This window comes from Gavialis gangeticus, unplaced genomic scaffold (assembly GCF_001723915.1).
Source record: "Gavialis gangeticus isolate Ggan-Ray unplaced genomic scaffold, GavGan_comp1, whole genome shotgun sequence".
NCBI classification, from domain to species: Eukaryota; Metazoa; Chordata; order Crocodylia; family Gavialidae; genus Gavialis; species Gavialis gangeticus.
Window position 1 is genome coordinate 68,853,480 of NW_017729032.1, and position 16,990 is coordinate 68,870,469.

Here is a 16,990-nt window from a genome sequence, read left to right on the forward strand (position 1 = left end):
GAAGTCTAGGAAAACTATATCCACTGCCACCCCTGCATCCAGTGATTTAGTGACCTGGTTGTAAAAGGCCACCAGGTTGGTCTGACAGGACCATTTCATTTGTATGAAAGTGGATCAGATCTTTTGAAAGCTTTGTATGAATAAGGACCCCATGATCTGGCTGCTAGTGTATGTTACCAAAAAGACAACTATACCCATTTGTCTGCTTATAGTGTCAAACATTTGGGAAACTAGAACCAATGTGATAGAGGCGCACATGAATATTTATTTGTAATAAAAACAAATGTCCAGCATAGAGCAGAATTCTAATATACACACAAAGTAGAAGCACTTACATGGCCATCACATAAATTACTAGGTAAGAGAATAAATAAATCAACTGAACAGCACTGGAATAGTTAACCAATGTGGTTAATGCATTAAGTCAATAGAAAAGCAAAATGTCCTTTTCTGTTGTCGCAGTTAAAACATGTATGTACCAGCATGACAGGTCAAAAGGTAATTTGGTCTGACCCACCCAAGAAGAAATGTGCAGGCACTGTCAGGTAAGACCTCTTCATGTGTATGCCAGGCTAGACTTGTATCTGGTCCACCATGTTGAATGGTAAAGTCAGTGTCGATTCCCTGCTTCTCACATGCCCATCCTGATGCTCTGAATGATTTGAAAGATAGCTGAAAAGGGGAAAAAGACAAAGGGTGGCTGTTGAAGGGCTGACTAACTTCCCTCAAATTCAGTCCTGCTCTCTTATACTGCCACTTTAAAAGGCTGAACATGACACGTTCTCACTGATGTGATTAGATGTTATCTTGCAAGTGGTTAGATCAGTGGACTTTGAAGTGGGGGCCTCCTCTCTCCATTGCTGCAAAAGGGATTATGCAGCTATCTTCTATTTGCATTAATGAAAGTTACATGTGTAAATCCCTCAGGCGCTGATGGGGGATTAGACCCCTTAGTCTAGAGTGTGTGCAGCTGTGCTGCCATGCATAGCTGCATATATTTAACAAGTCAATGGGTTTCTCTCTTGGGAACAATCACTTCTTGTTACCAGGCGGTTTTATAAACCAGCTCCTTATAATTAGGTAGATCAGTAACAGGAATGCAACCCCCTCCAACGTACAAATTACTTTTGCTTACAAGGCTTTCCTGGTTCACAGTTAAGCCTCATCATGACTTGTATACTAGCCATTTCTCTGCCTCACTTGCATGCAGGGCCTGATCACACTACAGTATGATCCTATAGTGTTCTCACAGCACACTATAGGAGGTGGTCCTATACCAAACATAGAGGAAGCAGGGGGTACCCCTCCATTTTGCACAATGGCTCAGTGGTTAGAGCCCTGACTTGGGTTGTAGGATACCTGGGACCAACTGAGGGACCTAAGGCGGTTTGAATCCACATCTTTTCAGTGAATGCTTTAACCATCAGCGCACAGTGTAAGGGTGAAGTTATACATTACATTTAGACCATACTAAATTTGTGGAATGTCAAGCAGTGTTAAAAGTTAGAATGTGCTGTGAGCAGTTGTACATTAAGGGTTAACAGTATTTTTTGCCTGCCCAGCTCTGACCTGCAACTAGAGAACTAGCAAGTAGGGGCATGACTATGAGCCAGGATACCTGGGCTCTATCGATATGGGGGCAGGGAGGGAAGCTGGGAGTGGTGCATACTGGGATGTTGGAGGACTACAAATTTTGTTTGTTTTACCTTTGTGGAGCAGACTGAAGTTAGCCTAACAAGAGCTAAGTTGCACAGCCCAGTGTTAACCCTCACCTGAAGTGGTGCAACTTTGAGATGCTCAGAAGGCACTTAGTATGAGTTAATGAACTTTAACATGTTGACGCTCATATTTTAAATGCCCTTAGTATGGTCTAATGTGTAACTTCACCCTAAGGCAGTATTCCCTTCATTTTCCTGAGGAAGCAACACTTGAACTATTGCTAAAATTGATGTATGTAAAATAATATATATTATTACAGATGATGGGCTCACACCTGCAAAATTGTACTTCTATGAGTAGTCGCATGGAAGTCAATAAGATGACCAGTTTGGGAGGATGGTTTTCCAGGACAAGGAGGCACCCTACAGAACTCACTGATGCAAATGTATCAGAGCAAATGAGCCCTTCTATGCAGAGCTCTGCTAACCATGGGTTTCTGCCCACTTGTAGCACTGGGAACTGTCTGCAACCAGTGCTGAAATGACTTGTTTACTAGAAGCTTGGAACAGAAATCTCCAGTCAAAGGAGAAGAGTCTCCAAATGTCACAGTATACAAAAACTGATTCAACACTAGTGAGGCATTCCATGCCATCAAGTCTGAAACAGAAATCTCAACTGGCATTAAAACGAATGGTATGAGATGGTGCTATATCTCCAGCGAGAAAAGGGCCAAACATTGAAGCACACTGTCTTCCATTATTATACCTCATAAGCTAATTATTAAGGGCCTGATTCTGAAGTCTTTGCCTACAAAACAATATTACTTATTTTGACAGGCTGCAGGATTGCACTCATCAATTTACAATGCTCCAAGTGCCCTGCAAGTTGGTTGCCATAAAACTCTCTCACCTGTTACTCTTCTACATTTAGAAAGACAAAATTAAGAAAATGTTGGTGGGTGGGAACATTTAAAACTAAAATGGCAGAATCTGTAAGATCAGGAAGCCTTGCTTTTAATGTAGTCATTACTGCAAAGTCTGACCCCATAGATGCTTGGCAGAGAAGTCTCAGTGATGTTAAGTCATGGTTAAGGACTACTTCATTCTAGAGAGTGCCATTTTTAAGGGAGTATCTAATAGCCAAATTTAAGGAATGTGTTTATAGTCCCAGGAAGTCAAGAAAGTGACACCAATATATGGTTGTCGAAGACATGACCATAGAACTAAATTTACTGGGTTCAGTGGTGGTGCCCTCAACCAGCCTGCCTCTTAAAGTGGACCTAATGAAACTGTGTCTGCACAAGGCTGGGAGGGGGGAGTGGTATTTATTATGTGGGCAGGCTAACTGTCACTGTCATTCAGAGATGCTAAATGAGCCTGCCCTAAGCTCCATGTAAATGGAGATTCCTGTTTAAAAAGCAGCCCCTACAGATCATGGCCGTAGAGTTATACACTGTTTGGCTATTTCTATAGGATGTGAGGTCTTCTGTAGGCCTGTGTGAAGCAGCTAGTATTTGCTTCAAATTCAGCCGATTCGGGGGGCAGTGATTCAATTTGGTGATCTGAATCACTCTCCCAAATTGATTCGGCCAAATCTCCGAATCAAACAGACCCCATCCCCGACCCACTCTCCCAGCCCCATCAATGGCTGCCCCGCCTGGCCCCAGCATCTGGGCACTTTGAAGAAAGAAAAGAAAAAAAAAAGCCCTGCACTCACTGGATGCTGCTAGGTTGGGAGGTGATCCCTGCTGCCCCTCACTGCCCTGTGCTGTGTGGGGGCTCTGCCACGAGCCCCCAGAAGCCCTGACAACTGCTGCAGCAGCTGGTGGGTGCGGGGTTTTTTTTATTTTTTTAAAGAGCCCAGATGCTGGGGCCGGGCAGGGCAGTCATTGACAGGGCTGGGAGAGTGGGTGGGAGTCAAGGGGGCTGGGGGAGCAGGCAGGGGATGGGGCCTGGCAGGAGTCCCCCCTCCTTCCCCCCTACCTACATAGCAGCGCAGAGTCCAGGTCCAGCTCCCTGCAGCGGTGAGCAGGGACTGCCTGAATCTCCAAAGCTCTCTGACTCTTTTCTGAATTGATTTGGGGAGCTTCGAATTGATTCAGACCTTTTTATTGGTCCCCTGATTCGGTTCCAATTTGGAGATTCAGCCACTGAATCGGGCCAAATCTCCTCCAAATCGAATCAGCACCCGAAGCTTCACACAGCCCTAGTCTTCTGTACAAATATCAGTAGCCATAGTGACATTCTCCTTGGGACAGGGTTGTTGGATTTTATTTTTTCTGGCTTTTATTTTGTATATTGATTATATTCCGGATGATTTGTTTTATATTTTTGCCTGCATTATTGTAAGGGCTTTTTATCCTTCACTTCTCTAAAGCTGCATTTCTTGCTTAAACGTGATTTGCTTTGCAAAGTCTTTTGCACTGTCATTCTGCTCCTATTGCCCTCACAGCTTTGGTTTGCCTGACATGCTGTACATTAGAAACTGACCAATTTTACAACAGGTTTCCTAAAAATCAAACTGTACAGAGAATATGGCTCTGCCCATAAACAAAATGGTAATCAGTTTAGGCATTTCTGACTCCGAAGTGCAGCAAAGAACAGGAAGACAGGAGGGAGCTACTGAGGACATTCAAAGCGAGAGGAAGTGGGGAGTCTAGACCATGAGAAGTTAATAACTTAATAATGGTGGGCGAGCAGAGCTGAGAGAATAACAGGACTAGTGAGAAACAAGGCAAGCAAACTAAGGGAGGAGATAGGAAAGCCAGGCATTGACAGGGACACTAGAGCCCAGAAATGAAGATAATCGTTTCAAAGGATCATGAACAAAAAGAGCAGGTGCTATTGGTAGTACAGCAGCAGCAGCTCAAGTATGAGAAGTATAAGAATGACAAAGCTAAGATGTTAAAACAGTCCTGGTATCTCTGCTACAGAGAGAGTCGCCCAAGATGAAGCCATTGCTCTAAGGGAGTGATACATGATTGTGTGATATTCATGTGAATGTGGCTTCCAAAGAAGTTGAGAGGCTTCCGCATTTTGCTGGATTAAATATGCAGTTCTAAAAGACAGAAGCCCATTCACTCTCAAGTAGTAAAACATGGGTCAAAATATAAGCTGGACAGGGCAGAGGGAAGACGTATAAAAACCCACCTAAGCCAAGAGAGCTGGATACAGTGAGACCTGAACCTGAAGGAAATGGTACAGGAAACAAGAACAAAGTGGAGTTGAGTCAATCCAAGAGTAGTGGTAAAGAAATATATAAAGAAGAAAAAATGGACAGCAAATGATTTTGCATTATGTTATAGAGCAAAGAAAATTTGTTGCAGAGTGTAAGGCACAAATCTGTAAGCATAGTCATACAGTGGGACAGTGTTTAGCCACGTTAGTCTGAAGTCAGGCACCTTAGAGATGAACTGGTTCAGAGAGGCACAAGCTTTCATAGGCAATAACCTGCTTCATCAGGTGCTCTGAGGTGTCTAACGAAATGGGGAGAATAATCAGTACAAACAAGAAAAGGCAACTGGTAAGTCAGTTTTCCAACAGAACTGCAAAGCTTTATTTTCTTATGATAATTGGTTACTGGAATAAATAGCCATTGATACTTAGCTTTTTCAGGATTTGCAGAGATTACTTAATTGCTGCGTTTGCTGCCTCAGATGGCACACACAGACACCAACAAAATGTTGGTGAGAAAATGTGAGACAAGTACACACAGCTCTGCCATGCATCTATGTTCTTAAAAAGAACTGATGAAAAATCTTGCAAGCTCTCAATCCCTTCAGTGCATCCTGGTAGGTTAGGAGGTGGTTTCTAACCAACAGAAAGGGCCAAACGATGGTCATTCAGGTTCAGGAGTCAAAGGCAGATGTAGATATGCTACCTACATCATTCCCCAATATGCTGTTGAGTGCAAAAATTGATGTGGTTTTAATATGCCAATCAACAGGCCACTAGGCTTGGGTGGAATTTCAGTCTTGATCTACTGCAATAAGAGCAGGGTTCCTCAAGGCAGTATTGCCAGACAAACAGCAGTGATAAAAAGGGCCACAGGTTACATCTGTATGTGATGACAGTAGCTTAGAAGAACTACCCTAAAATGGTCTGTGGAAATAGGAGGCCTTTGTATAATAAACTCCTTGTTAAAAATGCAGTCATTGCAAACATTTAAGATAAAGTATGACTCTCTGACACAGAGCTCTAGAACTACAAAGATAGCTATCAAAGCCACATTGTTAAGATGACTCTTAAGATAATGAGACTGATTCTTTGGTTCTGGCACAGGTAAACTCCCCATGTAAGTCACCAATGGTGTAGCATAATTAAAGGAAGCAGGATTGAACTCGATCTCATGCAGTGGTCTTACTTGAAAGCAAATGTACTCTCAGATGGAAATAAAACCAGCATTTTCTTTATTGATTTATTCGTAACAATGAGGGTTTTTTTTTCCAATTGCCCATGGATTTTCCTGTGTTTTCTGGGAACCAGGACTGAGGTTTTGCCTTTGTGCTGTTGTTGTACATCGCCTATTACAATGGGGCCTCAATCAGGATCCTCAGGCACCTCCACAACAGAAATAAGAAATACATTGGAAAGCAGCACATAGTGTTGCTGTTTGTTCTTTCTGGCTAAGGATGTTTTAAGCAGCTTGATAACTTGTCAAGAGAAGCAGTTATTATTTCTTGAGATATTGACAATACATTGGATGTACCTAAGAAGCGGTTTCATTTCTTTTTATTGTCCGCATAAGATAATAAAGTCCGCATAAGATGATAAAGCTCAAAAGAAGCCAAAGATATGGACAAAGATGGGACCTGCAGGCTAGCTGAAAGCCTGAGATCTAATAGTGAGTAGTCTAATATTGTGGTGTCTGTATGTTTGTTAGCTTTAGCAGTAGGTAAGCTCAGGGGCAACCTGCATATTTTGTGCATACCTGAACCTCTTGACTTCAGTGGGGAGAGGAGTTAAATGTAAAAGGAATGCAGGCTCAAAACCAGCACTGTTCAGAGAACACTTTTTTTAAAAATTGGAACGGGCTGTATTTGCCATCGTTGCTGGTTGCTTTTGGGGGGCATGAAATTCTATACATGACAATTACAAAAAAAATAAGAGAACATAAAGTTCTCAAAAATGGCATTTGTTAAGATTGGACATAAATCCACCAGTCCTGTATTCATGAAATAGTTCAACACCCATAGAGAGCTCTGTAGGCAAGTCAAAACCAATGAACTAATCCTAATATAAAAGATAATATAAAAGAAGGTGATGTTATATCTAAACATGATCAATACCATGTTGGGGCACTTTTAAAGAGATTACTTTAAGCATACTTTAGTGCCCATAAAAATCCCAGACACGATTTTGGAAAAGAAAACAAAAAGTGGTCTTGTACAGTATAGGTGGTTGAAGAACACACTTTCTTTCCCGTTATTTTACCCGTGAACCTCCCACCTCATCTGGAAAGACAACTTTGAAGCTGGGGCAGTCTCTCCCAGCAGCAGTCACTTCTCTGAATCTACCCACAAGCTTAACTGAGCCGAAACTGGAACAGCAGGCATTGCATTTGGGATAGCTATCCACCAAAACCTGGGATGATATGAAAAACTCATTTCATGGGCCACTGGATACATTTCAGATGGTAAACATCATTTGCTATTACCATCTCGGGTGAGATTTGAAACCCACAACTCAAAGGCAAAAAAATACTGATAACTGAACAGGCCCTGAAACATCCAGGCCCCCAGTATAAATAAAACTTGTCGTCTGAACTGAAGTGAGAAATCTTTCTGGTTAGGATTCATTTGCTAGACTTAATAATAAAGACTTGCAAGAAAAAAAAAAGGGAACAAGTTAAGCCACTTGCACTCTCTAGATGTTTTTCTTACACACATACATGTTTCACTGGAACAGACCCCGAGCCTCATTGCAGGCCAAATTTCATACTCTGTCTTTCAATACAGACAGAGGTTCCAATTAGCTGCTAAAACCTGTGTGCGTATTTCCAGTGGCAAATGCCTGCAAACTTTTAAATTCTGTTCTCCTTTCAGTTCCACCCCTTCCCACTCCCACTTCTTGATCTATTCTCAATAGTTTATTCCTACCTGATCCACAGACAACAAAAACAAACAGAGCCAGCAGCCATGGTCCTACAGGATATTTCTCTTCTTGTGGCCGCTAAAATGGGAGGGGGAAAGAAGATTTCAGTCTGTTAGCAATCTGACCTTTTGCTCGTTAGCTCATTTAAAAAACAGAAGCAGAAAGGCAAGATAAAGAATGGTGTGGTTTTGACTTCAAACCTCAAACAGTGAACAAACTCAAACATTCAAACATAAAACAAGGTATTCTGCTGCCATAACTGCTTCACAGTAATGATAAGAAGTTGAAATGAAAAACAATACAGTAACAGAAGAGTGACAGTTGTATTTACAGGAGAGTCTGCTCTGAGGTCAGAAAGCTTAAGGGATTCAGTAATGCTCAAATCTGTTTTTTCCCCTTTAAAGAGGACTTAATTAATGCCTCTCTCAGATTATTTTCAGATCTGTAATCCTGAGTTTCTCAAGGGAAAAGGGAAAGTGAGGTGGGTTTTTTCCCCTTACTATTTGCTTATCTATTTCCTTCCTCTGTTTGGCTGTTTACAACCCTCCCTTGTTTTATCTACATTGTAAGCTCTTTGGGATAAAGAACATGGCCTTATGTATTTTGTGAGATACTAGATGTTGGATTTTTAAAGTAATAATAATGTTCCCTGATGGTGCTGTTGGCTGAAGAACACACATGTACACACTCATAGATCCAATGTCTGTCCACTGGAGAGAGGAAGTTGTTAAAATCAAATTAAAGTGTACTATAATTGTTTGTCAGTATGTGCCAAGAAATATTCTTAAGCTAAAAATAAATTTGGTTTCAGCTAGTTTCTACTCCAGATAATTTATTCTGAGGCAGCACAACTGAGCGTTCTAATATGTAGCTTTGAAGGGGAAAGGAAGAAAGAATGTCATGTTTTATGGTCACTTTGAACTACTGAGTTGTTTTTTGATACATGATTATTGTTGGGAGCCTAATACACTAGAGGTTTTTGTAATGAAGAATGAATGCAAACATGTTCTCTGTAGGATTTCAAAGATTGACATATAATGAAAAAAGTCCCTGCAAATTTCTGAAAATGTACATCTATTAGCAGCCACCTTCTGTAGCTTTTCTACCTGATGAATAGTTTAAACATCAAATTAATAATTATGACTTTGACTTGTTTAATGTGTTGGGTTTAGCCATGCACACTGGCAGAATTAAATGTATAAAATGCCATTAAATAACACTTTTCCAAACTAGCCAAATAACTGAATACGTATTTTATTTCCTCAGTTATTTCATCTTACATTAAGCATCTCTAGTTGTGAAAAGGAAAAAAACAGAACAGGCAAGGAATAAGCAAGGGTCAGTCCAAAGATCCCAGCATTAGATCACAATTTTGTAGGATAAAAGAGTGCACAAGAAGATCAAGTTTGCCAGTGGAGCTAATAATGATCTATCATGATCATGCTGTCAAGACAGCCTACAATTATAGGAGATAAAACGGTCAGTTCATATGGCTCACAAAAACGGCATATGTAGAGAGGCTTTTCCCCAACCAAGATCTGAGCAGAGGCTTTTATGGGGCTCTGAGATATTAGGCATATAATCAATGGTAGCAGGGGATTCACAGAGCTCTAAGATAAGGAAAGTAAAAGAGGAATTGTTTGTTCAAGTTGTGGAAATACAGATAGAGGAAGGAGGGTGTTGTGGTTAAGACCCTTGACAGGACTCGGGAGACAATTTTCAGTTCCAAGCTCTGTTGCAGATGTCCTGTATCACCTTGAGAGAGTGACTACACATCACTGTGTCTCAGTTCTTCAAAATGGGGGATAATAATTCCTGATTTCTACCACCTGTTTTGTCTAGATGAGTATGTTACTATGTGTTTAGACAGGCCTCTCACAGTGTGACCCAGTTCTTGGTTTAGGCCCATAAGCAAATACCAATATTATTAATAGTTCTGCAACACTAATCTAAAACTGCTTTATTTTGAGCACCTCAGAACTGCAGCTAATACCTAGCTAATATCTAGAAGTTTTTGCTAGGACAGCTCCCATGAGCCTGAAGTGGTCAATTTGAGGGGAGGGGAGAATGGCAAAAATATGGCTGAGAGGTGTGCAGCCCACATGGGAGGGAGAAGGGAAAAAAGGGAGAGAAGGGGAAGTTTTAGTGAAAAGGACAGAAGCAAAAGAAGTGGGGGAAGGGAAGAAGCAAAGGGAGGACAGAGGAGAGGGATGCTGTTTTGTCATCATCTACTGCAAAGAATGGGCGCCTGATATGAGCCAAGAGACTTGGACTCTGGTCCTAGGTCTTCTACAGACCTACCTTGTTAACTTGAGTATGTCAGGACATGCCTATGCCATCTCCTACCATACTGCAGAGCACTGCCATAAAAACATGCCCCTCCAAATCTTCCCAAGACTGGAAAAAATGTAAAGTACCCTCCATTAGAATGGTGCTGGGGATGTCCCAGTCATGCCCATGCTGGAGAATTACCTTGGGCATGTACCGAACAGCAGCTATATGGCATTATTTCAGTATTTAGTAACACAGAGAACAGGAATAAGTAAGTGGGAGGAGAGAAGAGAGGGTATACTTTTGTTCCAGCCCTGCCTAGCATAGTTACAGTACAGACATGTCCATAACCTATTTGTACCACTGTTTCCCCATCCCCATAAATGGTGCTAAACAAGCTCCTGTGTTTTAAAGATCTCTGAATGAAAAGTGCTTTCTAAGGACTTAATCCTGCACCACTCAGTTCATGGGGATTTTTGCACTGACATGACACTGTGTGGGATCAAACCTAAGTGCCTCAGTGTTATTAGAAACAAGAGAAGCATTGAAATCATGAAAAATGTCTTTGACATTAGAGGAAAACATCTGTTAGTCTCTCATACTTCAGCCAGAAAGACTACTTCAGACATCAACAAGTGGCAGGAACAATAGAAAAAACCAGATTCACTTGACTTGGGGATGAAGGGAAAAAATAAGCTGTACTGTACTGTGTGTCATTGGCAGGACATTGTTTCACAGAAGCACATTTTTCAAATGAGCCTGCAATATTTTATGGTAAACACCAACAGTTTTATGCTTTCACTTTTCAAAAGAGCATTTAAGGTCACCTTTAAAAAGTGTGAGCACGTTTCAGTTGTGTTATAATTAAACTATTGCCAAATCTTGTTGAACAAAAGTCCCACTTTTCAGGCTGACATAATTGGTCAGAACTGTAGGATGGGGGTGTTGTAGGAGGCTGATTTAGTTCCAAGAGCTTCTTGACAACATGAAGGACGCAGCACTGAATTTCAAGTACTTTTCTGCCATTGTAACAACAGGGTTCCCTTTGAAACAGTTTACCTCCTGTGAATATGGGGCAAAAAGCTCTGAAGGAATAGGAAGATGATATTACCAAACTATATTCCATGAAATTCACTCTCATGGGTGGACTTAGCTAAGCAAGAGCTTTTAAACAAGTTAAAGCAAACAAGAACTAAGGATTAAAATAAAAATCTCTCCCACTAACCAACATTCTGAGAGTATTTTCAAAATTAAGCAGCTGAAATGTCAATAGAATGGCTCAATAATCGGGTTTAACTAATAAGCAGATGCATGAAGCTAAGCATAGCTCTTCAGCATTCAAACTTCATGTATACAGCAGGTACACAAGTGTGACATATGCGAGGAGGGCAACAGTTTTTTTCCAAAGGCATAAACAGGATTTCTGTGGCTGGAAGGTTATTGCCTCACTAGCCAGCGGAGCTACTGAAGTCAACTGTATTTCAAGGCTCAATTTCTACTGTACACGGGAGCAGAAGGGAGCCCTAAGTGATGAAAGGGGACCATACCCAGTTGCCTCTTTTTTTTTTCAGGCAGTCCTCGGACTTAGGACACAATTGGTTCCTGAAAACCTTGTCTTAAGTTGAAACATTGTAACTAATTTTCTCATAAGAAACAATGTTATAAATGGGAGATTGGTTCCTATTTTCACCAAAAATACCCCAGAATTTTGTACTCAATCAATTATAGATGAGTAATATAGCTATATTAATGTATTTATATTGTAAATAGCAAGCACATTGATTTGGAAGGACTTCTTTGAGGTGACTTTGCTGGACTTTTTGAAGCGTTCTTGGCTGGAGTCTTCTCAGGAGCCTTGGCTGCAGGTTCTTTTGGAGTCTTGTCTGCTTCTTAAAGAAAGCGTCCAGGGAAGTTTGGACAGATGTTCTGCAGGGAGATGAGCGATGCAGTGAACTTGTTTGCTGGCATGGTGTCACATTGGATCAAGCATTGTAAAATCGAAATGGACTTCATGAAGTTGAAACAGGATGTCAATTTATAACTGTTGTAAGTGCGAAATGTAACTCGAAACATTGTAAGCCGAGGACTGCCTGTATTGCCAAGGAAACATGTCTTGCCAAGGAAACATGATTAAGCTTAGATTGGTCTTAGTGAGCTTATTGAACTAAGCTCAACCTGTTTTTCTTGTCCTGACAGTACCGGAAGTACCTGAATGTCCTACGCAACTCAAATAGCACTCTCTTGTCTCAGCCACAGAGGCTTTATACTTCCTTTGACAGCATTTTACCCAGGAAAGCATGCTGCTTTCTTTCAAGCGAAGTTGAATAAATCTTGGCGTTTTAATCTCCTGCAAGCCCGGTGGCCCAGGAAAACTGAACAAAATAACCCCTCACCAGGTAGCAAGAGAGCTCGGACTTGATTTTCATGCCTGTACACTTTCAGTGGCTACGAGCGGCTGTCCGTAGCCCTACTGGATTTTGCTGTGTGTCATTCCCCACTGGGCATGTGGGGTGGGTTATGTGTGTAGATTTCTCAAGTGGCTGAGGGGAAGGTGTGTATGTGTGGCAGTGCCTGCATGCAGGGACTTGCTTTCTGCATGCCAATCTCTCAGTCTCTCCCCATTTGGGTATTCAGGTGGACAGTGTGGGTTTCTCCCTCCCAGAGGAGGATTGTGCTGTGTGCTTTTCGCAAGACACCGGCACTTTCGCTCACTGCAGTGTGCAAATGCCTCCATTCATCAGTTCAGAACAGGGGCTCCTGATTTTAGCATCAGGCTCTTCCACACACTCTGGCTTAGCCTGGAGCACTCCCTCCGGGCAGCACCAAATGAATTAAAAAAAATTATAAGAAGATCATCCTCTCTGCTCCCCAGCCTGGAGCTCCAGCTGCCTCTTAACCCTTCAGCTCCCGATCCCCACTTTACCCCTTGTGCTGGGCTGAGGACTTACTAGGAGATCACCCTCCTCCTCCCCCTCCTCCCAACTCCTATCCCTCTTCCCGTCCTCCCAGTCACCTTACCAGGGTTTTGGCTACGTTCCCTCTCTGTGTGATGTTTTTGCTGTGCTTTTCGTTTGCCATCCGGATCCGCTGTTTGGCCACCATGGCTTTGGGAAGGGGTGGGGGTTTAAGTAGCTGGGGGATGCCTGAGGCCGAATGATTTGCTGTGTCTGGGTTGGGACAAGTCAAGAAACACCCCTACCCCCTCTCCCCCCGAGTCCTGGGTAGACACAGCTGCCCACAGCCCCTGTGCTGTTTCCTCAGCCTCCCCCAACCCACCCACCCCCCTGCAGACAGAGAAGCGGGTGGCTGGAAGGATGGATGGACGGAAGTAATCTCTCATCTCAGGAAACCCTCGCGTGCTTCCTCCTACCCTTCCGGTCCCCCTGCTTCCCAAGCGTAGGCGGCACCTGGCAGGGTATCCGCAGCGCAGCCGTTCCTTGATCCCCCTGCCTGGCCTGTGCGGAGAGCCCCCGGCACGTGCCCCCGCGCAGGCAGGCAGAGCAGCAGCAGCAGCCGCCCTGCCCAGGGGCTCAGGCTCCAGGTTCCATCCATGGAACGCTGGAGACAGCAACATTCTATGTGGCGGCGCGGATTGGCTGCTCGAGAGGGCGGGGCAGAACTAGCGTTCCATCCCCTGCCCGCCGCGTTCTGCCGCCCCAGGGCTGCTGTGGGCTCGGGCTCCCGTCCGCTTCTGCGCCCATCGGCGGAGCCTGCCCAGTAGCAGCGGGGGAAGCCAGCGCCCTGCTCAGCCCTCAGGTCGGGGCCCTTCAGCAGCGAGGGGTTGGAATTTGGAGAAGAGGAAGCACGAAGAGGGGAGAAAGGGAAGCAAAGCATGGAGGTGGGGCAGCTGTGGGGCAAGGCAAGGGCACGCTGGGCTGCATGGATAGAAGTGTTGCCAGCAGATCGAGGGCAGTGAGTCTTCCTCTGTATTCAGCACTGATGAGGTCACATCTGGAGTCCCGTTTTGGACCCCCCACTACAGAAAGGATGTGGACAAGTTGGAGAGAGTTCAGTGGAGGGCAGTGAAAATGGTGAGGGGCTGGGGGACACGACTTACGAGGAAAAGCTGAGGGAACTGGTCTTATTTAGTCTGGAGGAGGGAAGATGGAGGGGGGATTTAATAGCAGCCTTCAACTACCTGAAGGGTAGTTACAAAGAGGATGGAGCTACACTGTTCTCAGTGGTGGCAGATGACAGAACAAGGAGCAATGGTCTCAAGTTGCAGCAAGGGAAGTTTAGTTTAGATATGCTGAAAGTCTTTCTCACAGAGAAGGTAGTGAAGCACTGGAACAGGCTGCCCAGAGAGGTGGTGGAATCTCCATCCTTGGAGATTTTAAAGACAAAGCCTTGGCTGGGACAAACTAGTTGGGGATGGTCCTGCTCTAAGCAGGGAGTTGGACTAGATGACCTCCTGAGGTCTCTTCCAACCCTGATTTTCTATGAGTCTAAGGGGCCAGGAATTTGTGAGAAAATCTCATGCCACCTACCCAAAGCTGTAGCGTGCCCGCCACTGTCTAGGCCAGGCATTCTCAACTGGGCGCCTCAGCACCCTGGAGTGCCTTGAGATCCTTTCAAGGGTGGTATAAGGTGCCACTCAATGTTAGCATTTGCCAGGGGGGAAACATGATTTGCAAGCTATTCATAGAGATTCCAAACAGAAATCCATAGGGCTAAAACCATTCTGCCCTGGTGTGGTCTTCTGGTGTTCTTTGCAACAAAAAAACCTGTTATATTACTTTTCTGGAGTCTAAAAAGCCAAGCAAATACTCAGAGCTGGCATTTTCTGAGGGGTGCCTCGAGTCTAAAAAGGTTGAGAACCACTGGTCTAGCCCTGAGCCAAGATTCATTCAACTTTTCTCTTGGCTTACCAGGAGCATAATGACTGGAGGCAAACACCCCACCCCAAAGATAAGTGTGAATACACAGGGAATCAGAACTTCCTAGACCTTAAATGCCAGAGGCTGCAAGTGGGAAAGGAACAGGGGAAACACCCTGGTCATACCCAGTTCACTCTTCCTTTCAGTCTCCACTCTCTGCCCTGTGTGATAAAGGATACTGGGCAAGATGGACCTATCGTCTGACCCAGGAAATGGCAGTTCTCATGTTGTTACAAGGAATCCTCCCATCACGGGAAACAAAAGCCCCAAACAGGAACTACATCCTTCATTTCTGTGCTTTATAGAATCAGTCTCCTGCAAAAAGGGAACAGGACATTTTCAGTGTGTGCACGTGTCCCTGTCCTTCCAGAACGTCTGTTTGGTTTATCTGGCCTCAGCTGTGGCATACATAGCAATCAAATTATAACAAAAAATAGTAATTGGTAAAAGCTACCTTGCCAGTCTGGGAGAAACAGTGTCCATATCAGATGATAGCAGCAGAGATAGCAGGTAGACTCCAATGTAATGCACAACAAAGTGATTCCTGACAACAGCACAAACATCTGTGCCAATTGATGACCCCTTTTCTAGTGCTTCATTTTACCATATATCAAATAAGTTAAAAAGATTTCTCATTAACTTGTATGCAGCTGCCCTTTAGGGGCATGCTATCAGATTTCAGAACCTTGCCATGTTGTTTTCCCATTGGAAGAGAAACCAGTTTTGAAGAGGGTTACTTGTTTGTTCCCTGCCCTGCCACTGATATCTTCTGTGACCTTGAGCAAATCATTTAATTTCCCTCTATGGGACCCATGGAGGAAGTGTGCTCATCTTGGGTTTCACCCGATTCCTTGTAACCTGTAATTCCTCTTACACCATTGACACCAGCCTTGTGTGAGTACAATGGACACCAAATTAATAAAAGATGGGGTAGTAGAACACCGCAGTTGGGCTCTGTGAGGGATCTCAGCTAGTGCTCATTTCTCAGGAAGCAACTTTGCATCAAGAACTGACAAAAGCTTAGAGTTATTGACACAGCCAGAAGTCTCCTGCTGCTTCAAAAGCAATCAAACTAAAGTTACCTCATAGAAGTAAAACAATATGGTGCTTCTTCAAAGGGTGAATGTTAATTGTATGCTAAGAAAAAGAATATTTATATCTATCTAAGTGCACCACCTGGAGACTCCTGCCACAATGCTGAATATAATTTTAAAGAATCGGTCATAAAAGTGCATGGTTAAAAAAATTCTACTCCTGATAGGCTTGAGGATGGCTTCCAAATGTCAGTACCCATCATAAAAAAATTGATTAGGTACATCGAGGGCTATAAGCTGTACAGAAAGGATAGAGTGGGGAGGAGAGGGAGAGGGGTTGCGCTCTATGTCAAGGAGCGTTATACATCGACCCTTATCAAAATGGAATCGGAGGAGGAGAAAGTAGAAGGATTGTAGGTTAGGATACATGGAGGTCAAGGGAAAAGGGATTTGGTGGTAGGGGTCTGCTACAGACCCCCACACCAAGGGGAAGAACTAGATTTGGAACTCCTGAGGCAGCTCTTGGAAACCATAAAGACTAGGGAGGTGGTAGTCATGGGGGACCTAAACCACCCTGACATCTGCTGGGAGATGCAGACAGCAAATTCCCGTCATTCATGCAGGTTTCTATCCTGTATACAGGACCTCCACCTGACGCAGGAAGTACATGGTCCGGCTAGGGGGAACGCCTTACCGGACCTGGTATTGGCAATGGGATGACATGGTGGGAGACCTACAGGTCAGTGTTCACCTGGGGGACAGTGACCACCAAATAATAAAATTCACCTTACCCACATAAGGCGTAGAGTGGGTAAGGTAACTAGTAGGGTGGAAGTGCTAGACTTCAGAAAGGCTGACTTCAGCAAGCTCAGGCATTTAGTCAATGACACACTGCAGAGTAGGAGATTTGGTGGGATGGAAGCCCAGGAATGACGGCTGTGCCTCAAGGAAGCGATCCTTTGGGCACAGAGGGAGATGATCCTGATGCGGGGGAAAAGGGGCCAAGAGGCTTCCTTGGCTGACCAGAGAAATCCGGAGCAGCCTAAGGGCAAAAAGG

At 43.8% G+C, this 16,990-nt stretch overlaps 1 protein-coding gene across 1 annotated transcript; it reads right to left on the reverse strand.

Annotated features, from left to right (window-relative positions):
- Positions 1–245: 245 nt before the first annotated feature.
- Positions 246–13,481, reverse strand: SERP2 (stress associated endoplasmic reticulum protein family member 2). The gene is made up of 3 exons (XM_019525600.1): positions 13,041–13,481; positions 7,757–7,829; positions 246–672 (listed from the first exon to the last, which is right to left on the reverse strand). The coding sequence occupies exons 1-3, from the start codon at positions 13,122–13,124 to the stop codon at positions 632–634; spliced, it is 198 nt and encodes a 65-aa protein (XP_019381145.1). The 5' UTR covers positions 13,125–13,481; the 3' UTR covers positions 246–631.
- Between the last annotated feature and the right edge of the window lie 3,509 nt (positions 13,482–16,990).